At 46.4% G+C, this 25,368-nt stretch overlaps 1 protein-coding gene across 1 annotated transcript in view; it reads left to right on the top strand.

Moving 5' to 3' along the window:
* nek11 (NIMA-related kinase 11) overlaps window positions 1-25,368 on the top strand; it is a 316,688-nt gene that overhangs the window by 90,037 nt on the left and 201,283 nt on the right. Inside the window, exons 4-5 of the mRNA XM_078535823.1 lie at window positions 20,023-20,141; window positions 22,227-22,291. Coding sequence (XP_078391949.1) covers window positions 20,023-20,141; window positions 22,227-22,291 — 184 coding nt within the window. The remainder of the gene's footprint in view (window positions 1-20,022; window positions 20,142-22,226; window positions 22,292-25,368) is intronic.

Below are 25,368 nucleotides of genomic sequence, written 5' to 3'. Positions count from 1 at the left end.
TTGCCTTTAAAACACGTCTTCTAAATCACTGGGCCCAATCGGCATTGGAAAACATCCAATGCAATTACAAATTGTTCTGTGTTTATTCAGTTTTCTGATTGTTGCTCATAACAGGGTGAGGACCGGATCTATTCGTCACCGGGGCCTGCGCTTTCATCACCGAGGTGGGGAGTGGGAGTCAGGAAAATCCCCGGCTCGGCCCACCTGTCCAGCGAGCAAGTGCCTGTAAAGGTGGGATCTTCATTGCCAGAAAGCGGGTGTGGGACAGCCAAACTGGGAACGAGGTCGGAGGCAGCCACAGGAGCTGCTGAGTGCCGAGGTGGCTTTTAAAAGTCTGCGGGACTTTGTCCCAGTCAAATTAAAAACAGAAAGGCCCTCACACCCCCTCACTCCCCACACACTCCATATGCCCCATCCATGCCACCTCATAGCTTGGCATAGGGGGCATGAGGGGCCTTGAAGGTGGGGGGAGGGGGGGGGGGTGTTGTGGGCCACACCTTGGCATGGAGGGGCATGCAGAGGACCTTTTGAACTCTCCTATAACCTGGCCCAACTCCATGGAAATTGCCGACAAGTAAGGACATGGCTATTTCCACAATGGAGCCAGCCAGGGTTGGGGGGGGTGTGAGGCGTGGGCTCGTGGCCTGAACCAGCCCGCACCCTTTAAAGACACTCCTGAAAATCAGAAAGCCTGGGAATGGTGTTGTGAATCCCAGAATTGGGACTCGCCTGCCATTTTTAAAGAGCTCCCAAGTCACCTCCATCTCGAGGGAAATCTAGGCCCAGGTCATGGTGAGGATACCTCATGACAGCACTAGGATAGAAGAGGAAAGAGCTAAATAGCAGACTCCAATTAACAGCCTTGGCCTTCCCTAGATTTTTGTTATTCAGGCCACCCACTCAGGCTTTGCTTGCCTCTCATTTGCCACCTTGAACTGGATTTAGCAGGGGGACGTATTCCCCGCCCCCGATATTCACAGAATCGCAGAATCACACAGTGCAGAAGAGGCCCTTCGGCCCATCAAGTCTGCACTGACACATGAGAAACACCTGACCTACCTACCTAATCCCATTTACCAGCACTTGGCTCGTAACCTTGAATGTTATGACGTGCCAAGTGCTCATCCAGGTACTTTTTAAAGGATGTGAGGCAACCCGCCTCCACCACCCTCCCAGGCAGTGCATTCCAAACCATCAACACTCTCTGGGTAAAAAAGTTTTTCGTCACATCCCCCCTAAACCTCCTGCTCCTTGGCTTAAAGTTATGTCCCCTTGCGACTGACCCTTCAACTAAGGGGAACAGCTGCTCCCTATCTACCCTGTCCATGCCCCTCATAATCTTGTACACCTCGATCAGGTCGCCCCTCAGTCTTCTCTGCTCCAACGAAAACAACCCAAGTCTATTCAACCTCTCTTCATAACTTAAATGTTTCATCCCAGGCAACATCCTGGTGAATCTCCTCTGCACCCCCTCCAGTGCAATCACATCCTTCCTATAATGTGGCGACCAGAACTGCACACAGTACTCCAGCTGTGGCCTCACCAAGGTTCTATACAACTCCAACATGACTTCCCTACTTTTGTAATCTATGCCTCGATTGATAAAGGTAAGTGTCCCGTATGCCTTTTTCACCACCCCACTAACATGCCCCTCTGCCTACAGAGATCTATGGACACACGCGCCAAGGTCCCTTTGTTCCTCAGAACTTCCTAGTGCCATGCTGTTCATTGAATACTTCCTTGTCAAATTACTCCCTCCATAGTGTATCACCTCACACTTTTCAGGGTTAAATTCTATCTGCCACTTATCTGCCCATTTGACCATCCCGTCTATATCTTCCTGTAGCCCAAGACACTCAACCTCACTGTTAACCACCTGGCCAATCTTTGTGTCATCTGCAAACTTACTAATCCTACCCCCCACATAGTCATCTATATCGTTTATATAAACGACGAATAATAGGGGACTGAGCACAGATCCCTGTGGTACGCCACTGGACACTGGCTTCCAGTCACTAAAGCATCCTTTTGTCATCACCCTCTCTCTCCTACAACTAAGCCAATTTTGAATTCACCTTATCAAATTACCCTGTATCCCATGTGCATTTGCCTTCTTTATAAGTCTCCCATGTGGGACCTTGTCAAAGGCTTTGCTGAAATCCATATAAACTACATCAACTGCACTACCCTCATCAACACACCTGGTCACCTCCTCAAAAAATTCAGTCAAATTTTTTAGGCATGACCTCCCTCTGACAAAGCCATGCTGACTATCCCTGATCAAACCTTGCCTCTCCAAGTGGAGATCGATGCTCTCCTTCAGAATTTTAACCTATTAACAGATATGACGCTGGGTGCAGCCCTAGATGATTCAAATTGGGATGTCTGCCCCCCATCGGGGAGGAAATCCAGCTCAAGAGAGCTGCCGGCCATTCTGATTGGCTGGCAGCTCTGTAGTCTCAGCAGCACCAGAATCGAGGAATGGCCGCAGCTGAGACTACAGCCAGCCCCTGCGGAAGAAGTGTCATGGAGCCCACAGAGCTATGTCTGAAATTTTGGATGGGCCTACCAGACCCCAGCAAGGGAGTGAGGGTGGGAGGCCAGGTTTTAGAGGCCAGGGTGGGGGTGGGAGGATGGTTTAAAGGGGCGGTACAATCTTGGTAGAAGGGGTCTCTGTGATGGGAACAGGAGACCTCGAAAAGAGATTCCCCTCCCACTGTTCCTGCCCAACAGCAGCCCGTGCAGTGAAAAATGCCAGGCTGCACGCCTTGCCTCTGCCTTCCCCTGCTGCACGTATTATGGCGGCAAAGGTGGAATGAGCCCCTAAGTAGCCCTTAATTGGTTACTTAAGGGCCTCATTAGGCCAAAGAGTGGTGGGCTGCCTGATGTCTTCCCCGCCCACTGTAACATGGGAGACAGTGAGGGTGGGGAATGGGAAGGTGACAAGCAGGTCACCCATTTTATTTTACCACTCCCCCCGCCCCAGCACCCTCCCTCCCCCCGCAAACCCCCAGCCCCCAGATTCCCACATTCAAATATGCTGGTGGGGTGGGGGGGTGGGGGCTGTAAAATCCAGCTCCTTGTCTTAGGCCCACATTACCATTCACTCCTGGAGCACTGCTTTTCACCCCACCAGCTTGACTACAGGAAATGTACTAGTTAATTTAGAAAGAGTTACATGTGTACCAAGGGCTTTTTTTAAGTCTCAATCTGTTCAAAGGGGTTGTGGAAGAAGAACTCATATTGAGGGAAATAAACCTGCAGGGCTATGGAGACAGAACAGGAGAACGGAACTGATTGGATTGCTCAGTAGAGAGCTGGCATGGACTCAGTGGACCGAATGGCCACCTTCTGTGCTGTAATGAGTCGATGACTAGGATGTAAATATTTTTTGCCTTGTGCATTTTCTACATTGCCACTGGGCCTATTGTGATGATGCATTTTGTTTTATAAAAGATAGTTATTTTTACCTCGGCAAATGATGAAGAGCTGATAAGTTCCATTTAGTGAAAACTATTCTGCACCAAAGCTTCAGTGAAAATATGTGTAGAGGTTTGGAATATTTATTACATTTTACATTTATTACTTTTTTATATCTGGAATAGCAGACGAGTCATTTATCAAACTGTGAAAATGCCTCTGGTATGAAAATTGACATTACTATAGAAATATAATTAAGAATATTCATGAATCTATCGTCTTCAGTGTTTGAACTGAAGGACCTATATCAAAGTGGGGGGATTTTTCCCTGTAAGGTGATATATTTATGGAACGTTGTACAGCATTTTAAAGCAACAGTTTAAAATGATATTTGGCAAGAAACTTTCAGCTGCTTTCTGATAGAAGCTAAATTTGCTGTGAATTGGAGTGATAACATTTAATTGTGTCCTCATGTGCCACAGGCATAACATCAGAAACAGAATCACAATATGCAGAGTTCAATGAGAAAAATGGAATTGAAAGTTAGCCTGGCTCCAATTATCAACGATCCCTCGATTGACAACAGAAAAAGTGAGAGCAGGAGTAGGCCGTGCAGTCCAAGTCGCTATGTGAATGCAAGTTTTTTTGATTTTTAGTTATTCCATTAGCTCATCATTGAACAACTTTGAATTAAGAAAAGAAATGCATTCCCATAGCGCCTTTTCTGACCTCAGGACATCCCAACCACACTTTACAGGGTTTTATTTATTTTTGTTCTTTCATGGGACAGGAGCATCACTGGCAAGGCCAGTGGATTTGTTGCCCATCCCTAATTGCCCTTGAGCTGAGTGGTTGGCTAGGCCATTTCAGAGGTAAGCTAAGGGTCAACCACATTGCTGTGGGTCTGGAGTCACATGCAGGATGTAAGATTTCCTTCCCTGAAGGGCACTGGTCAACCGGATGGGGTTTTACAACAATCAATGATAGTTTCGTGGTCACCATTACTGAGATGAGCTTTATAATTCCAGATTTTATTCATTGAATTCAAATTCCATCAGCTGCTGTGGTGAGATGTGAGCCCACATCCCCTAGATTGGATTACCTGTCCAGTGGCATTACCGCTACACCATCAACTCCCCCCACCATACAATTCTTTGACCATGGTTATAGTTTTGGAGTTTCTTCTGTATATCCTTTTCTATCAATGGTCCAATCACTAGTTCTAATAACTAGATCACTATGATCAGCAAGCTGCATTTACACCACTTTCTGAGACACCCAAACAGTTTGAAAAAAAATGTTCCCATTTGGAGTATTCTGCTTATTACCAAATGTCAACTGTACACCAGCTCCCCAAACAGCCAGGTGAGTGCCAGCCAGCAGCCTCATTCTGAGGCACCTTGGCTCAACTTAATCTTGTCCTCGCCCAGCATCCGCACCAATGAAACATTCCATAGGAGCCACTTTTGAAGTGTGGTCAGTGTTGTAAGAAACACCGCAGCCAATTTGCACACAGCAAGCTCCCACAAGAAGGCGGGATAGGAGCACGAGCTCGTGGAGCCTGCCCATCATTAAACAGGATCATGGCTGATCTGGGGCTTCAGCTCCACTTTCCCACTGGTTCCCCGTATCCCTTGATTCTCTGAAAGACCAAAGGTTTGTCTATCCCAGCCTTACATGTATTCAATGATGAAGCATGGGTAGAGAATTCTGAAGACTCACAATACTAAGAGTGGAGAAATTTCTCCTCATCTCAGACCTAAATGCTTGCCTCCTTATCCTGAGACTGTGTCCCCATGTTCTAGATTACCCCGCCAGGGGGAACAGCCTTTTTTAAAATTCATTCATGGGATGTGGGCTTCGCTGGCTGGGCCAGCATTTGTTGCCCATCCGTATTTGCCCTTGAGAAGGTGGTGGTGAGCTGCCTTCTTGAACCGCTGCAGTCCATGTGGTGTAGGTACACCCACAGCACTGTTAGGGAGGGAGTTCCAGGATTTTGACCCAGCGACAGTGAAGGAACATCGATATATTTCCAAGTCAGGGTGGTGAGTGACTTCCAGGTGGTGGTGTTCCCATTTATCTGCTGCCCTTGTCCTTCTAGATGGTGGTGGTCGTGGGTTTGGAAGGTGCTGTCGAAGGAGCCTTGGTGAATTCCTGCAGTGCATCTTGTAGATGGTACACACTGCTGCTAATGTGCGTCGGTGGTGGAGGGAGTGAATGTTTGTGGATGTAGTGCCAATCAAGCGAGCTGCTTTGTCCTGGATGGTGTCAAGCTTCTTGAGTGTTGTGGGAGCCGCACTCATCCAGGCAAGTGGAGAGTATTCAATCACACTCTTGACTTGTGCCTTGTAGATGGTGGACAGACTTTGGGAAGTCAGGAGGTGGTTACTCGTCACACGATTCCTAGCCTCTGACCTAGCCACAGTATTTATATGTCTTGTCCAGTTCAGTTTCTGGTCAATGGTAACCCCCAGGATGTTGACAGTGGGGGATTCAGTGATGGTAATGCCATCATGGCGATGGCATTGGATTCTCTTTTGTTGGAGATGGTCACTGCCAGGCACTTGTGTGGCACGAATGTTAGTTGCCACTTGTCAGCCCAAGCCTGGATATTGTCCAGGTCTTGCTGCATTTGGACATAGACTGCTTCAGTATCTGAGGAGTTGTGAATGGTGTTGAACATTGTGCAATCATCAGCGAACATCCCCACTTCTGACCTTATGATGGAAGGAAGGTAATTGATGAAGCAGCTGAAGATGTTTGGGCTGAGGACACTACCCTGAGGAACTCCTGCGGTGATGTCCTGGAGCTGAGGTGACTGACCACCAACAACCACAACCATCTTCCTTTGTGCTAGCTATGACTCCAACCAGTGGAGCGTTTTCCCCCTGATTCCCATTGACTTCAATTTTGCTAGGGCTCCTTGATGCCACTCTCTGTCAAATGTGGCCTTGATGTCAAGGGCAGTCACTCTCTTGTCTTTTGTCCATGTTTGAACCAGGGCTGTCATGAGGTCAGGAGCTGAGTGGCCCTGGAGGAACCCAAACTGAGCGTCAGTGAGCAGGTTATTGTTAAGCAAATGCCGCTTGGTAGCACTGTTGAGACCCCTTCCATTACTTTACTGATGATGGAGAGTAGACCTACGGGGCAGTAATTGGCTGGGTTGGATTTGTCCTGCTTTTTGTGTACAGGACATGCCTGGGCAATGTTCTACAAAGCTGGGTAGATGCCAGTATTGTAGCTGTACTGGAACAGCTTGGCTAGGGGCCTCTCAGTATCTACCCCATCAAGGCCCTTCAATATCTTGTAAGTTTCAATGAGATCACCTCTCATTGCTGTTTGTGGCAAAAAGTGATCATTTTCTTTAAGGGATGTTAATTGAGGAATAAATATTGACCAGGACACTGGAGGTAATTCCCCTGCTCTTCTTTGCCCATAGTGCAATTTAAAATTCACCTGCAGGAGTTTCAGTTTAGCATCTCACCTGAAACATGGCACAGCAAAGTATGAGCCTACATTCTTACACTGAGGCTGCTGGGCTGGGACCGGAACCCATAACGTTCTAACTCTGAAGCAAGGCCCGCTGGAATGTCCCAGAGACTGAGAATTGCAACTGACACAACCTCACTGCAAATCCAACATCTTTAATAACAGAAAGCTTAAAACTTAAGGAGTTATAGAGCAATTTTAGAAAATATACAGTTTATGCAGTGGTTCAAGAAGGCAGCTCACCACCACCATCTCACGGACAATTAGGGATGCGTAATAAATGCTGGCCCAGCCAGTGATGCCCACGTCCCATGAATGAATAAAAAAACCCAAGATGTCAGCCTAGGTTGACTGGACCTGATCTGTCTCGGACCTACCCGTTTACAAGCAGGAGCTCCCTGATGGTCTCGCTCCGACGGCGCCGAACCGAGGTAGGTTCTTAGCCTCCTTTCATCCTTTGGCTGCATAGCAACTGTCCCCATGTTGATCCTTCTGCACTCCTTTGATTGGTTTCTGGGGTAGGCGATCAGCCTTTGATTGGCCCACATCGAACTGAGCTTCGTCCAAAATATCATGCCCAGTCAGCTTTCCCCACGGCCGGTTTCTTCCATGGTTGCTTTCTCCGTGTACGTAGTTGTTTAACCGCAGGATATCTGGGTGTACTTGTCTTTTTGCCTCTTTCAGCGTTCAACTGCCTCACAGGTGGTGGTGAGATTGTCCAAGTTGTGAATCGTTGTCTGCATCAACAGCCATTTGAGAAAACACAACAGCAGAAGAGACAGGTTTTTGGAAGCCGCACTCTGTTTCCAAAGTTGTAACACGTTCCAAGAATTGTCAGCTTATTTTCACCAATAAATTCAACCAAATCTTTAAGCACATTCTTACACCACTGAGCCACAGCTGAATACAATTTAGTTACTTTATTCTAGAGGCAAAAGATGGGAGATTATAGGCCTGAATTTTTCGGTCGTTGGGTGCACGTGATTGACGGGCTCAGGAGTGGACGGGAAATGGGCCACCGGTTGCGATCGGACCCCAACCGTGATTTCACACCGGCTGGCCAATTAACGGGCAGCCAGCGTGAAACGTGCGCTGAAATGTTCAGCGCTACTGGGATGGGGGGGGCGGCGGGAAGAGGGCGGGCACTGACATAACCGAGCGCTTCTAGTCAGCTCCCCGAAGGCAGACCGCTACTCCGGGGAGCCGCAGACCTCCACAGGATAAAGGACATGACAGAAATGCTGCAAAATATGTCCGTGCAGCACAATCGGACACCTGAAAGCAAACCTCATAAAAAAACAGATATTTTATTTCCCCACGGAGATTTCATCCCGCCCCGGATCCAGGTTTGAGCGAACATGTGAATACCGCCTGGGAGAATGGCCCATCCACCAACCGTAAATTGATTGCATCTTTAATGGACTTAATTGCCCGCTTAATTGTCGGTGGGCGTGCTTCCGACTGCCGCGTGTGCCCACGCAATGAAATATTGCGCGATGATGTCGGGACACTCACCCGATGACATCTGGCGCTATTTCATGTCCCTTTGGGTCGGGCACATGCCTGCCTGCGGTTCATCAAATTCTGGCCATAGATTCCATTCACCACTGACTGGAGATGGGTAGAATAAGATTACAGGCTATAAGAGGTTTGGAGGGAAAAGATACACAGAAACATAGAAACTAGGAGCAGGAGTAGGCCATTCGGCCCTTCGAGCCTGCTCCGCCATTCATTATGATCACGGCTGATCATCCAACTCAATAGCCTGCTCCCGCTTTCTCCCCATATCCTTTGATCTCTTTCACCCCAAGAGCTATATCTAACTCCTTCTTGAAAACATACAATGTTTTGGTTTCAACTACTTTCTGTGGTAGTGAATTCCACAGGCTCACCACTCTCTGGGTGAAGAAATTTCTCCTTATCTCAGTCCTAAATGGCCTACCCCATATCCTCAGACTGTGACCCCTGGTTCTGGACTCCCCCACCATCGGGAACGTCCTTCCTGTATCTAACCTGTCTAGTCCTGTTAGAATTTTATAGGTTTCTATGAGATCCCGCCTCATTCTTCTGAACTCCAGTGAATATAATCCTAATCGACTCAATCTATCCTCATATGTCAGTCCCGCCATCCCAGGAATCAGTCGGGTAAACCTACGCTGTACTCCATCTATAGCAAGTACATCCTTCCTCAGATAAGGAGACCAAAACTGCACACAATATTCCAGATGTGGTCTCACCAAGGTCCTGTACAATTGCAGCAAGACATCCCTGTTCCTGTACTCAAATCCTCTGGCTATGAAGGCCAACATACCATTTGCCTTCTTTACCGCCTGCTGCACCTGCATGCTTACCTTCAGCGACTGGTGTACAAGGACACCCAGGTCTTGTTGCACATTCCCCTCTCTCAATTTAAAGCCATTCAGATAATAATCTGCCTTCCTGTTTTTGCTACCAAAGTGCATAATCTCACATTTATCCACATTATACTGCATCTGCCATGCATTTGCCCACTCACTCGGCTTGTCCAAATCACACTGAAGCATCTCTGCATCCTCCTCACAGCTCACCCTCCCACCCAGCTTTGTGTCATCTGCAAATTTGGAGATATTACATTTAGTTCCCTCATCTAAATCATTAATATATATTGTGAATAGCTGGGGTCCCAGCACTGATCCCTGCGGTACCCCACTAGTCACTGCCAGTCAGCATGTTTGCAAAACCACTTAGTATTTCTCTGCAAAAACAGAATTACCTGGAAAAACTCAGCAGGTCTGGCAGCATCGGTGGAGAAGAAATCAGTTAACGTTTCGAGTCTTCATGACCCTTCGGCAGAACTGAGTATAGTTAGGAGAAAGGTGAAATATAAGCTGGTCTAAGGTGGGGGGACGGGGGGAGAGAGAAGTTGAGGGTGGGATGATTGTGGAGATAAGCAAGCAGTGATAGGAGCAGATAATCAAAAGATGTCACAGACAAAAGGATCAAAGAGGTGTTGAAGGTGGTGATATTATCTAAGAAAAGTGCTAATTAAGAATGGAAGACAGGATACTCAAGGTACAGCTCTAGTGGGGGTGGGGTGGAAAGACTAACAAAGTTTTAGTTTTAGATTTAAAAATAATGGAAATAGGTGGGAAAAGAAGAATCTATATAAATTATTGAAAAAAAAGGGAGGGGGAGAAACGGGGTGGGGATGGGGGGAGGGGGAGTTTAAGATCTAAAGTTGTCGAATTTAATATTCAGCCCGGAAGGCTGTAAAGTGCCTAGTCGGAAGATGAGGTGCTGTTCCTCCAGTTTGCGTTGGGCTTCACTGGAACAATGCAGCAAGCCAAGGACAGACATGTGGGCAAGAGAACAGGGTGGGGTGTTAAAATGGCAAGCGACAGGGAGGTTTGGGTCTTTCTTGCGGATAGACCGCAGGTGTTCTGCAAAGCGGTCGCCCAGTTTGCGTTTGGTCTCTCCAATGTAGAGGAGACCGCATTGGGAGCAACGAATGCAGTAGACTAAGTTAGGGGAAATGCAAGTGAAATGCTGCTTCACTTGAAAGGAGTGTTTGGGCCTTTGGACGGTGAGGAGAGAGGAAGTGAAGGGGCAGGTGTTGCATCTTCTGCGTGGGCATGGGGAGGTGCCATAGGTGGGGGTTGAGGAGTAGGGGGTGATGGAGGAGTGGACCAGGGTGTCCCGGAGGGAACGATCCCTACGGAATGCCACCAGGGGGGGTGAAGGGAAGATGTGTTTGGTGGTGGCATCATGCTGGAGTTGGCGGAAATGGCGGAGGATGATCCTTTGAATGCGGAGGCTGGTGGGGTGATAAGTGAGGACAAGGGGGACCCTATCATGGCGTGAGGGAGGATGCGCGGGATATGGGCCGGACATGGTTGAGGTTTTCCACCCACGGTCGTTGACAGGGCCCTCAACTGTGTCCGGCCCATATCCCGCGCATCTGCCCTCACGCCTTCTCCTCCTTCCCAGAAACATGATAGGGTCCCCCTTGTCCTCACTTATCACCCCACCAGCCTCCGCATTCAAAGGATCATCCTCCGCCATTTCCGCCAACTCCAGCATGATGCCACCACCAAACACATCTTCCCTTCACCCCCCTGGCGGCATTCCGTAGGGATCGTTCCCTCCGGGACACCCTGGTCCACTCCTCCATCACCCCCTACTCCTCAACCCCCACCTATGGCACCTCCCCATGCCCACGCAGAAGATGCAACACCTGCCCCTTCACTTCCTCTCTCCTCACCGTCCAAGGGCCCAAACACTCCTTTCAAGTGAAGCAGCATTTCACTTGCATTTCCCCTAACTTAGTCTACTGCATTCGTTGCTCCCAATGCGGTCTCCTCTACATTGGAGAGACCAAATGCAAACTGGGCGACCGCTTTGCAGAACACCTGCGGTCTGTCCGCAAGAAAGACCCAAACCTCCCTGTCGCTTGCCATTTTAACACTCCACCCTGTTCTCTTGCCCAGATGTCTGTCCTTGGCTTGCTGCATTGTTCCAGTGAAGCCCAACGCAAACTGGAGGAACAGCACCTCATCTTCCGACTAGGCACTTTACAGCCTTCCGGGCTGAATATTAAATTCAACAACTTTAGATCTTAAACTCCCCCCATCCCCACCCCGTTTCTCCCCCCTCCCTTTTTTTTCAATAATTTATATAGATTCTTCTTTTCCCACCTATTTCCATTATTTTTAAATCTAAAACTAAAACTTTGTTAGTCTTTCCACCCCACCCCCACTAGAGCTGTACCTTGAGTATCCTGTCTTCCATTCTTAATTAGCACTTTTCTTAGATAATATCACCACCTTCAACACCTCTTTGATCCTTTTGTCTGTGACATCTTTTGATTATCTGCTCCTATCACTGCTTGCTTATCTCCACAATCATCCCACCCTCAACTTCTCTCTCCCCCCGTCCCCCCACCTTAGACCAGCTTATATTTCACCTTTCTCCTAACTATACTCAGTTCTGCCGAAGGGTCATGAAGACTCGAAACGTTAACTGATTTCTTCTCCGCCGATGCTGCCAGACCTGCTGAGTTTTTCCAGGTAATTCTGTTTTTGTTTTGGATTTCCAGCATCCGCAGTAGCTTTTAGCTTTTTGTTTTTATCTTAGTATTTCTCTGGTTGGAGAAGGGATGGGGCAGCATTGACCAATCATAATATTGGTTATGATGTGCAGTGGGCTGGGTGTAACATTCTAAGAGTGACCACTCTTCCACAAAGACCAACAAGACAGTTCCAGAATTGCCTGAATTGAAACAGGAAAATACTCAGCAGGTTTGGCAGCATCTACGGAGCGAGAAACTCAGTTAATGCTTCAGGTCAATGACCTTTCGTAAAAACCTGAAAACATTTGAGTTTTAAGTAGAGAGGGAGAGGAGGGAGAGAGGGGTGGAGGAGGGATTGAATTACAGAAGGTTTGGAGATATAAGGCTAAGTGGAACAAGTAAAGAAAGAAAACCCATCTCTTCACCTGTCGCATTAGTGTCCCAAGTGCTGGAGGTACCTTCCCAAATGTGAGAGCAGGTATTCCCCTCGTAGACACACTTCAACGGTATAAACAGTCAAGAATTATTGAATGGGGGGGGTCAGAGGGGAGGCAAGGTGTGGGGTGGGGGGGGTGGGGGGGTGGGTGGTGGAGGGGTGTGGGGTTGGGCGGTTGTGGTTGGGTGGAAAAAGTGCAACAGAGCAAGCTGGGGCCTCTTCAAGGTAACTTTAATAAGGAAGGAGATGTGGGAGTTCCAGCTGAGGTCTGGGAGATTATGAGGTCCAAATTAGGGGAGACAGTAAGAATCAGGGCAGGATTTTGCATTTTGGGTTAGGGCCAAATGGGGGTTTTGGCCCCTGCACTGTGTTGGTGGCAGTCACGCGACATCAAATTTGCCTTGATTGACCAGTTAGAGGCCAGTGGGCAAACTAAGGAGGCCAGTAGGAGGTCCTGCAGCACCGAACTGAAGCCTGAAGATTAGGGGGGTGTGTGAGAGAGAGGATATCACCATATTGAGGCACCAGTAAAACTTTTGTAGTGAAAAATGGCATCAGCTGCCAGACCACCATCTTGGAGGAGAAACCCCTCCCCGGGTTATCCTGCAGCCATAGTTGGCAGGTGGGGGGAGGGAGAGGCTTCAATGTCTTCCTGAAATGCTTCTCTCCCTCTCTGGTCTTCCGTCGGGAGAGCTGCCTCCAAGAAGCCGCCCCACTCCCAGCGCCGGGGGCCCGTGACCCTAACAAACTACCCGCCGTATGGGGGGTGGGGGCAGTCATTCTGCCTCCAATCCAGCCCCAGGATAATGGCTCAGCGGCAATTTGTAGCTGGCAATCCTAAGTCCTGTGCCCACCACCGCTCCTGCCCCAACCCCCCCCATATTGACGCAAAAATCCCTCCCTAAGAGCCAGTTACATTTGCAGGACGATCCATGAAGAAACAGCATTGCCAAACGATTGTAAAGAAGATTTTCATTGCTCCACAGAAATGAGATGAAGAGGCAGTGACTCAGTCATTGAACGACAAGAACACTGAAGAATAAGGGCCCTAGAGGTTGTGAATAGTGAGGTCAAGTGAACTGTAACGTGGAATCACCAGTAAAAGAGGTGATAAGATTGGATAACGATTGAAGAGCTCATTAAAATGAGAAAAGAACAAAGTGGGAGGTGCCACCTGGGCCTAGAAAACCTGCACTAATAGACAAAGTGTCATCGAATGAGCCATCGAACATGGCAGCAATTTGAGAAGATGTAACATGGCAAGGTACACAACCCTGGAGAATGAAGTGCGTGAATTAGTTGAGGAGGAGAGATTAAACAAACTGGGGTTGTATTCCTTGAAATTTAGGAAGTAAGGGATGATTTGATCAACATTTTCAAGGTTTTAAGCGGAAAACAGATCAGATAGATAGAGAGAAACTATTGTTGACAGTTGGGAAGTTTAGGACTAGTGGGTATAGTCAAAAAGTTAGACCCCCCTCCCAACCCCCCATCATTCTATTCTCCAGAACCCCGACCGCCATCTGCATCCCACCAATTACCCTCAGGCCCAATGCTACCATCGGACCCTCACCATGATCTCTGCCACTCCCCCAAAATACTCTTTCCTGCTTTCATTGGATTGGACCTAGTGATGCGGGCTTTCTGCCTGACAGGCTTTGAGCCTGTTCACCAGGTTGCCAATGGGTGAGATGCTGATAGGAATCCATTCAAAGGAGCCCAACAGTTAAAAACATTTAGTAAACCTATTCTTCTGGCTTTCCTAATCTAAAAGCAGGCTCCCCCTCCGGGTTAAAATCCAGGCCAATGTCTCTCCGCCGTCAGATTACAAAAAAATCTTCCATGCCTTTGCTACGAGAATCATTGTAAGCAAAAATACTGCACCAAACTAATGCTGTAGAAGTTTTAGAGCCACATGAGGAAGAGAGTAAAAGAATCCCCTAAAAATGCAGTTTTTTTTATTCTGTAATGGTCTAATTGGAGAAGCTGCGTTAATTGGCAGGATGAAAATGCTACATTTTTGACACAGAGAGGAAGAGGAATTCCTGCTGTTGCCATGTACTCTTTTAACCTATTCCATTGAGTTTACATCTGCTCTATTGGTGTTCAGGATGATGGCAACCTGAGATCTGAAAATGTGCTTAGTTCCCCAAAGTTTTGAAACTGTTATGTATTCGCTGGCTTGCTGCATATTTTAAATACCTGATTTATTTAAGATCAATGACACTGGGCTGAATTTTTCCGTCAGTGAGCTGGGGGCGGGATGAATATTCAGGAAGGCGGGGGCACAGCGAGATCAGTTGTCTGCCCGCCGACCTGTCAATGGCCAATTGAGGCCATTGACAGGGTAGTTAAAACAATTAAAGGCCCTGCCCGTCCAACCTTAAGGCTGGCGGGCAGGCCAGGAGCCCCACCGGGCTTCTGATAAAACATGAAACCTCATCCACCGGCGGGATGTCGGTTTTAAAAAACTTTACTAAAGTTTTTATGATATTTATTAACATGTCCCATCTCGTGTGACATTGTCACATGAGGGGGACATGTTAATGATTTTTTAAATTTTTCTATTTTTAAAGTTTCCAAAACTTTCAGCGATCTCCCTGAGGCAGCACCTAGCCTCAGGGAGATGTGCGCTCTGTCGTGCGCATGCGCGAAAGAGTGCACTCTCACATTTGGGGAATCCGCCCCCGCCCACACAGGAAGCGCATAGCGCTTCCCGTCGGGCATCACGCTGGGCGGGCCTTAACTGGCCCGCCCACTTAAAATGGCGGCGGGGCCCGTCCTGGCAGTGGGGATCGGCTGCTCGCCCACCGCCGAGTCGGTCGGACCCGCCTGCCCGTCAAGGGCAAAATTCTGCCTACTATTTCTAAGCCTACAACAGGTTTATTTACAGTGTTGTAAAATATCTCTTCACCTACAGGATTTCTACATACCTGCTCTCACCCCACATGACCTTCTGTTTGGTGTCAGCTACTTAGCTCTCCAGCTCCACCCATAGGCTTAAACAGTTAAGCACAGTGCATCTAGATCGGTGAACATATTTACATGATCAAACACAGATCAATTAAACCATTGAACACAATAGAAACCCAGGGGAGAAAAAAAATGAGAGTTTGGCATTCTGAAAATGAAGCCAATTGGCCAGTTGTTTAGGTGCTGGTTGCTAACGTGAGCAAGACATAAATAAGTAACAAACCAGCTTGATGGGGCATTGTTATTTGTTGCTGATGGACACGGAGCCTGTAACCAAAAGAAATTTCCAAGCAATCACTTTGCAAGACAAATAGTCATCTAAGCAATTGGATGGAATAAACAGCGGAGATAATGCTGTAAATTTTGCCTCTTGACATTTGCAACAGTCATTAGGCAGAGAAAACATAATGCCAGCCAAAAACAAATCACTAGGACAGATGCTGCTTGACAGACTAGTCAAATACATTTTAAAGCAACTCTAACCCACTCACCATCTCCACCCACACTTGTAGGCTTGCCAGGTAAGAGTGTGGAGTAAAAGCTATTGGTGCCAGATCATAAAAGAGTTTGAAGGTCTCGAAGAACTGACATTGTGGTTAACCACATAATACCCCATTTAACTGGTAGCAGGCAAACCACGGTGGACTGGAAAATAACAATGTACAGCAAGAAACATTTGATCGAAGTTTTCAAGATATGAAGGGGAACATTTGGGGTAGGTTGGGAGAAACTATTTCCACTGGTTGGGGAATCTAAGGCCAGGGGGCATAGCCAAAAGATTAGAGCCAGACTTTTCGGGAGTGAAGTTGGGAGACACTTCTACGCACAAAAGGTGGTAGAGGTTTGGAACCCCCTTCTGCAAACAGCAATTGATGTTAGATCAATTGTTAATTTTAAAACTAGATCGATAGATTTCTTTTTAGAAAGGGCATCACAGGATTCGGGATAAAGGCGGGTATACAGAGTGAGGTTGCAGATCAACAGTGATCTCGGTGAATGGTAGTTTAGACTCGAGCAGCAAAACGGCCTTAAATGGACGTATGAACATACAAATTAGTTGCAGGAGTAGGCCATTCAGCCCCTTCAAGCCTGCCCCGCCATTTAACAAGATCATGGCTGATCTGATTGTGGCCTCAGCTCCACTACCCGCTCTAGTCCCTATACCCTTTGACTCCCTTGTCAATTAAGAATCTGTCTAACTCAGCCTTAAAACTATTCAATGGCCCTGCCTCCTCCGCTCTCTGGGGAAGAGAGTTCCACAGGCTCATGACCTTCTGAGAGAAAAGACTTCTCCTCATCTCCATCTTAAATGGGAGGCTCCTTATTTTTAAGCCGTGCTCCCTAGTTCTAGTCTCTCCCACAAGGGGCAGCATCCATCCTGTCAAGTCCCCTCAGGGTCTTATATGTTTCACTAAGGTCACCTCTCATTCTTTGAAACTCCAATGGACTCAGGCCCAGCCTGTCCAACCTTTCCTCATAGAATAATCCCCTCACCCCAGGAATCAGTTAAGTGAATCTTCTCTGAACTGATTCTAATGCAATTATGTCCTTTCTTAAATAAGGAGATCAAGACTGTACTCTAGATGTGGTCTCACCAACTGTAGCAAAACATCCCAACTTTTACATTTCATTCCCCTTGCAATAAACGACAACATCCCATTTGCCTTTCTAATCACTTGCTGCACCTACATAGAAACGTTTTGTGATTAAGATTTTACTCCTTCTGTTCCTATGTTCCTGTCATCACCACATTATCTCTTTAACTTTGTGGTTAGGGCTAAAATGCCCCATTATTATAGCCAGGGGAACTTAAACAGTGGAAGAGAAGAGATTGGGGCAAGGAAGGGCAATGATTGGCCAAGCACAGAGGTGCAAAGGAGCTGCGCCAGAGAGCTGCTAGCCCAGGACACATCCTGTCTCAGGCGAATCTTGTTTGATATCACTCCTGTAAAGCCCCTTGACATGTTAATACCTGGTTAATGGTGTAATTTTGTGTAGTATTTACTAATGCAGTTTTGTCTCCAGGATTAGGCAAAAGTAGACACAATCAGCATAGCAAACTTTCCAACTATTGGGGGCGGCCACAATCATACCAGGTTTTGTGGTATTCTGTCTGTCTAAAAGGGTGCACCTACTGTCATAGAGTCATCGGGCTGGATTTTACAGGGCACCGCTTTCCTTGCCAGCCCCGTCTAAAATGTTGGAGTCCACCAATGATCTTGATGGCTGCTGCCATTAGCACGATAATGCTGGGAGCAGCGTTAATTGCGTTAAGTGAAGACTTCCCCCCGCCCCTCCCCCCCGATCTCAGTTGGAAGCCCTGCCTTGGAGAGCTGCCGACCAATCGGATGGCCGACAGCTTTGTCATCCGAGCGGCGCCAGATGTGCGTGCGGCCACTGCTGGGACTACCAGCAGTCCCACAATGCTGAGGAGCCCAGGAAAGGTCTAGGGCGGGGATCACGATGAGGGGGAATGGGGTGGGGGTGGGGGGTGGGGGGAGGGGTGAGTGCCGTTGTGTTCAGGAGGCTCGGGGAAGTGTTAAAGAGGGCAGATGACCTTTTGGGGATGCCTCCAATGTTAACTGTGTTTCTCCCTCCACAGATGCTGCCAGACCTGCTGAGTATTTACAGCATTTTCTGTTTTTATTTCAGATATCCAGCATCTGCAGTATCTTTATCTTTCGTTATCTAAGCCTGCTACTGCTTGGCTCACCAACCACAAATCTGATCGAGATAATATCACCCAAAACCAGCTTGACTATGCCCAAGTTTTTTGGCCATGGGTCTGCAGAGCTGCCAAATCCAACTTTCCTCATCTCGCATTCGAGGGCCATAATCTTTCCCGAGGCAGCCCCTCAAATTGCTTCACTCGGTTTTACTGTTTCAAATGACCAGCCCCTCACCCCATCAGAAGAGGGTTCCCAGCAAAGACTCCAATCACTTACTGTTTGCCTTGATGGTAATTCAGCACGCATTTGATCAAATAGTCGATGAATGCAGCAGCAGGTGACAGTAAAAACACCTTCAGTTGCCACGAGCAGGGGGAAAAAATAGCTCAGGCTCTCTCAAGCACCTGGATGAAATCATGCTATCCTGTAAATCTTCCATGTTAAACTTGTGAGGTCTCCTTTAGGTAATCAAGACATACTCTTCCCTTCAGTGTCTTTGACTTGCTTAGAGATTCCCATTTCACCTCTCTTCACTTTATAACCAATGCTTTTCAGTCTGGCTGGTGACTTCCTGAATGATATTGCCTCTAATGGAGGTGCAAGATTCTGGATTGTGGAAGTCATAAAAGCACTGTAATATTTTTCACTCCATCATCTAAATTTACATCCTTGAGTGACTTAAATGTCAATGTTGGGTTGAGTTGCAAAATTTCCATTTTAACTGTGAATCCATCTACTATATTTAGCTGTTTGTTTCCCACCTCGAGCTTTTACTCAGATGGGTATAAGTTGTATCTGATATTACCTGAAAATCTTTTCAAAATTCGGTAGGAACCTCTGCTTGCTTGGGGATGAGGGTTTCTACTTGGTTCATGACAGCCCATAGCAACCTCACTACCCCTCAGCAGATCAGGTATAATCAGATGCATGGCACCACAAGGAGGGATCATCAAGTCCACTATCGGGCCTCTTAACCAAACGTTCAGGAACAGTGACAGACCTGGGGGTTTGGGGGGAGACGGTGGTGTATGGTAACCACACTGGACTAGTAATCCAGAGGCCCAGGCTAATGCCCTGCGGACACGAGTTCAACCATGGCAGCTGGTAGGATTGAATTCGATTAATAAATCTGGAATTAAAAGCTAGCCTCAGTGATGCTGACCATGACAAGTACCATTAATGTTAAAAACCCATTTGGTTCACTAATACCCTTTAGGGAAGGAAATCTGCCGTCCTTACCTGGTCTGGCCTACATGTGACTCCAATCCACAGCAATGCGGTTGATTCTTAACTGCCCTCTGAAATGGAATGTAGCCACTCCTGGGCTACAAACGCCGGCCTTGCCAGTGATGCCCACATCCCATGAAAGAATGCGTCCTGCACAATTTCACTCTCCAGCGATGATTGCAGCTTGGAAGGAAGATGGGCTAGAGGACAGATGGGGAACAGATGGAGGGAAAGAAAGACTGGCACCAAGGGGAGCCCTCATTGCCAAACAACTGTGGTATAAAAATATAACAAAATAAGGGTAGTTATGAGTTTTATTTTGAGTTTTGAGAAATGTTTTCCCTATAATTAATTCAAGGTTCTCTCAAAAATGCACAGTGTAATGACTTACGCCAATGAGTGACTATGCATTTAAAATCCACTTATGAGTTTAAAAGTTAAGCATACTCTAAATATAAAAATAGCAATGACAAGTCACCTTTACCTATTGTGGCTAAAGATGGCTCTCTTTTGATCTTTTGCGAAGTATTGTAAAATCGTCTGATTTAAAAACACAACAGAAGGATCTTTCATTCTGACCTGGAACATCAACCCTGTTCCTCTCTCCACAGAGGCTGCCTGACCTGCTGAGTGTTTCCAGCATTTGCTGTTTCAATTGCAGATTTCCAGCATCGGCAGTATTTTGCTGCTCTTGGAGAAGAATTTAGTAGATGTGCAAAGCTTAACTTGTGGTTCTGCTTTTTTTAAAACAATGTTCTCAGGGTGGAGATTTGCAGTGTCGAATTGAGGAGTATAGAAGGGCTGGTTGGACATTTGCTGAAAACCAGGCCATCGAATGGTTTGTTCAGCTACTGCTGGGAGCCCAGTACATGCATGAGAGGTATGATTCCGATCTGCTTTTCCTCCAAAGCAATTTTACAGCAATTAATGTAATATTATGTTAATCATAATTAATACATTTTTGTTTTATGCTATGTTTTAGTGACAAGCTTATTACAAAATAGCCATGTGCGCAGAATTAAAAACTGTTAATAGGTTTAATCTGCCTAAATTAACATTTCATATATCTTTTTATATTTGTGGAAAATGTCCAAGGCCCTGAAATCATGCTGTGGATTCCGAGCATGTTACGCCTTTCCCTCAAGACTATTTTAGCTGAAGCATGTGTCTATTTATTTTAAACAGATTAACCAAGGCACCACTAAAATAGCTGAGAGAAATCTCAGACAAATGTGCTGTCTGTTCATATAATGGGGCCAAAGAACTAACTGGCATTCAGACCTGCTCCAGTAGTGTGTTTGTTCTTCCATGAAATCACTGGTCCAACTCTGGCTTAGCCTTTGATCATGCCTAGGTGAAGGGAAAAAGAAGAACTTACATTTTTAGCGTCTTTCATGACTCAGGTCGTCCCAAAGCACTTTGCAGTCAATTAAGTCCTTTTGAAGTACAGGTTGAGCATCTTTTATCTGAAACCCTTGGGTCCAATTGCATTTTGGATTTCAGATGATTTCGGTTTTCGGATACCGCATATAAATTTAGATTACAACAGCCTAAGCCTAGGCTAGCTATAGTTTATAGTTAATAAAATGGTGAGCAAAGTGAGACGTAGCACTGACTAATAAATACAGGGTACCTGTAATAAGTTTCTTTTTAATATGTTCACCACAAAAATCACAGGTAAACAGTGCAGACAAACAACTAAACTAAAGTTCGATGAGGTTAAAAAAAAATGCGGCTTTTGGATGAGTTCGGTTTTTGTATTTACGGATAAAGGATACTTGACCTGTGTAGCCATGGTTGTGATGTAGGAAACGTGGAAGCCAATCTGCGCACAGCAAATGCCCACAAAATGCAATGTGATAATAATCTATCTTTTTACTGATGTTGATTGAGGGATAAATATGGCCAGGGCACCCAGGGTAAAACCACTGCTCTTCTTCAAAGTAGTGCCATAGAATTGGTAATTTCACCTGAGTAGCCAGGCCTCAGTTTGACATCCCACCTGAAAGGCAACACCTCTAAGAGTGTGGCACTCTCTTGGTAGCGCCTTGAATTGCCAGCCTAGGTTTTTGTGCTGAGGTCTCTGGAGTAGGACTTGAACCCACAACATTCTGACTTAGAAGCAAGAGTGCTAGTCACCGAGCCACGGCTGACACGGTTATTTATTTATCTATCTGTCTCATCTATCTACCCAGCTACTTATGTATTTATCTGGTTCTTTGCTATTGATCTGAGGAGCGTAAGGACAGGAGCAGGCTATTCAGCCCCTCGAGCTGGTTCCAACATTCAATTAGATCATGGCTGATGGATCAAAGAAACAGCAAAAGAAAGAATTCTGTGTGTTAGGTAGAACAGTTCAGTTCCTTTTGACTCGCCCTCCAGTTTCTACCTTTATAAAGAATTCATGAAGGGAGAACATCAGGAATGAGGAAGTCACTCGAAAATATTATAGGATATATTTAGAAAAAATAACTTTGAACTAGTGTGTGCTTAGTGCTCCTGAGAATCAAATTGCCAGAGCATTGAAGAAATGGCATGTGGACACCATACATTTTGCAAGCATGAGCAGAGAGCGGAGATGAGAATTTTTTTTTTTTTGGGTTGCTGTCAAAATGTCTTTCCTTTTCGTTAAAGAAAGCTCTTAGCAATGACAGCTGAATGTGGCTCTGATTTAGGCAATTATCGAATCACATCTACTGGAGAGCTGGTAGACTGCTGTTCCAAACAAGCAGATGAAGACATTTAATTGGGAAAAATAAGCATTTGTTCATTACAGCTTATGCAGTCATTGTTATAATCGTCAAATAATCTTACCACAAGCTTGTGCGGAAGCATCTATTTATAGTTATTTTATTATTTGAATGCATTTTTTGGTCCTTTTTAATGACAGGAAACTGTTTTTTTTATATATAAACCTATGACGCAGTTGACTGTGTGATTTTCTTTTTATTATTAACCTTTACAGAAGAATACTTCACAGAGATCTGAAAAGCAACAACATCTTCTTGAAAAATAATCTTGTCAAAATAGGTAAGAATTGCCCGAAACTGTCCTTGTACTGAGTATGTCTTCCTTGTTTCTTGACTTTATGGAGCGGCTGCCCATAACTTCAGAGATAACTGTGGCACATCTGCATTTCTGCAGCGAATATATTCATGCGAATACGCCAAGCAAATAAGCACTAGTTAATTACCTGCCAAAACTGTGGTGTCTCTAGAGTTCCACTTCCCCTATCACTGACACAACTTGTTCTACTTTTGGCTACCAGCATTGTATGGCAGGCTTGTATAACTTCATCATTTGCACACATTCTGTGCACAGGAATTGGCACTGAATCACTTTATAACTATGGATGTCTTACTCAGCTACATTACATTTTACATTGCTAACCATTATGACTTATGCAAATAAGCAATTATTACATTCCACATAACCTCTATCTTCCTAATTAAGCCAGCATTCACTAAAATCTTCTCCTTTGATAAATCACCAGGCAAATAATAAGGATATCTTTATAATAATTCCATAAAATGAAATAAGAGAACTAATTAACTACAGCTTAAGAGAATTTTTCATTTCACAGTATTCTTGAAATAAATAGATCCAAGATACGTTATATTAACCCTCTTCCTCCTTCAGGTACCATACCCCAAGAGAGTGTTGGCAACCATGGACTTCCATTGGGTTGGTCCACGATTACGGTTGGCAAAGTCCTGCAGTGGTTTGCCGTTGCCTTCTGTGGTGTGGCTGACCAGGAAACTCTCCCGCTCTTACTGCCTCCCATCAACTGGTCGCGGAAGGATTTACAGGCTGATAATCAACCTGAATGGTCCCATTATGAATGTACCTTCCATGGCCATCAAGTCCTGAAGTGGGACTTGAACCCAGTGGTCAGGACGCTACCCATTGCCCTACAAGATCTCCCCGTTGTATTAATATAAAAGCAAAATACTGGGGATGCTGGAAATCTGAAACAACACCAGAAAATGCTGGAAATACTCAGGGGAGTGGGACGAGCTAAATTGCAGAAAGCCGGCACTTGATGGGTCGAATGGCCTCCTTCTGTACTGCAACCATTTTATGATTCTGTGATAGGTCAGGCAACATCTGTGGAGAGAGAGAGAGGGAGGTGGCATTAACACTTCAGGTCGGTGGCCTTTTGTCAGAACTGAGTTGGAAACATTGGGCGGCACTTTCCCTCCGTCGGGGGGGCATTGTGCAGGAGCGGGCGGGTTCACGATCAGCGCCCCTGGTTGGGGGCGCGCCTCCATTTTATGTGGGCGGGCCAATTAAGGCCTGGCCCAGCGTGACATCTGCCCGGAAACATTGTGCGCTCCCCGTGCAGGCGGGAGGGGGATTCCCCGAGCATGTCCATGTGCTCTTTCACAAGGCAAAGTGCTGCCTCAGGGAGATCGGTTGAACTTTTAAAAATTTATTAAAGGTGAGAAAAAACTTTCCTGACATGGAATAAACGGGTCTTTTTCTGAATGGCAGGCAGTGACTAGTGGGGTACCGCAGGGATCGGTGCTGGGACCCCAGCTATTCACAATATATATTAATGATTTAGATGAGGGAGCTAAATGTAATATCTCCAAATTTGCAGATGACACAAAGCTGGGCGGGAGGGTGAGCTGTGAGGAGGATGCAGAGATGCTTCAGTGTGTTTTGGACAAGCTGAGTGAGTGGGCAAATGCATGGCAGACGCAGTATAATGTGGATAAATGTGAGGTTATCCACTTTGGTAGCAAAAACAGGAAGGCAGATTATTGTCTGAATGGCTATAAATTGAGAGAGGGGAATGTGCAACAAGACCTGGGTGTCCTCGTACACCAGTCGCTGAAGGTAAGCATGCAGGTGCAGTAGGCGGTAAAGGAGGCAAATGGTATGTTGGCCTTCATAGCAAGAGGATTCGAGTACAGGAACAGGGATGTCTTGCTACAATTATACAGGGCCTTGGTGAGACCAGACTTGGAATATTGTGTGCAGTTTTGGTCTCCTTACCTAAAGAAGGATGTTCTTGATATAGAGGGAGTGCAGCAAAGGTTTACCAGACTGATTCCTGGGATGGCGGGACTGACATATGTGGAGAGATTGAATTGGTTAGGATTTTATATTCGCTGGAGTTCAGAAGAATGAGGGGGGATCTCATAGAAACCTATAAATTTCTAACAGGAGTAGACAGGGTAGATGCAGGAAGGATGTTCCCGATGGTGGGGGAGTCCAGAACCAGGGGTCACAGTCTGAGGATATGGGGTAGACCATTTAGGACTGAGATAAGGAGAAATTTCTTCACCCAGAGAGTGGTGAGCCTGTGGAATTCGCTACCACAGAAAGTAGATGAGGCGAAAACATTGTCTGTTTTCAAGAAGGAGTTAGATATCGCTCTTGGGGCGAAAGGGATCAAAGGATATGGGGAGAAAGCGGGAGCAGGCTATTGAGTTGGATGATCAGACATGATCATAATGAATGGCAGAGCAGGCTCGAAGGGCCGAATGGCCTACTCCTGCTCCTAGTTTCTATGTTTCTATGTCCCCTCATGTGACCCTGTCACATGAGCTGGGACATGTCCATTACCTTTATTTAAAAGTTTTCTAAACATTTTAAATCCCTCATGAAACCTCATCCCGCCCGTGGATGAGGTTTCGTGCTTTTTCGGAAGGCTGCCTGGACTCTTCACCTGCCCGCCCACCTTCAGGTTGGACGGGCAGGCCCATTAATCATTTTAATTACTTTTTTAATGGCCTTAATGGGCCGTTGACAGGGTCGGCGGGCGTGTAGCCAAGTCATCTGCCCTCCAGCCGAACTGAAAATCTAACTGAGGCGGGGTGATGTCGGGACGCCCGCCCGAAAATCATCCCGCGTCATTTCACACGTCAGGCAAGTGGGCCCCGCCCCCCCACTCACCGACCGGAAAATGCTGCCCATTAACTCCCTTCACAGATGCTACCAGACCTGTTCGAGTATTTCCAGCAATATCTGTGTTTATTATCTGTTACATTCATTTTGTTTCCCAATTGGCTTTTCAATGACTTTAAAACCGAGCTGGCGTTTGAATGTCAGTGGGTGGGACTCTGCTTATGTGTACGGAGACACATACAGACTTTTAC

The sequence above is a fragment of the Cetorhinus maximus genome, chromosome 3, assembly GCF_964194155.1.
Source record: "Cetorhinus maximus chromosome 3, sCetMax3.hap1.1, whole genome shotgun sequence".
NCBI classification, from domain to species: domain Eukaryota; kingdom Metazoa; phylum Chordata; class Chondrichthyes; order Lamniformes; family Cetorhinidae; genus Cetorhinus; species Cetorhinus maximus.
The sequence above is the reverse complement of the archived record's forward strand: the minus strand, read 5'-3'. Positions and strand labels throughout refer to the sequence as shown.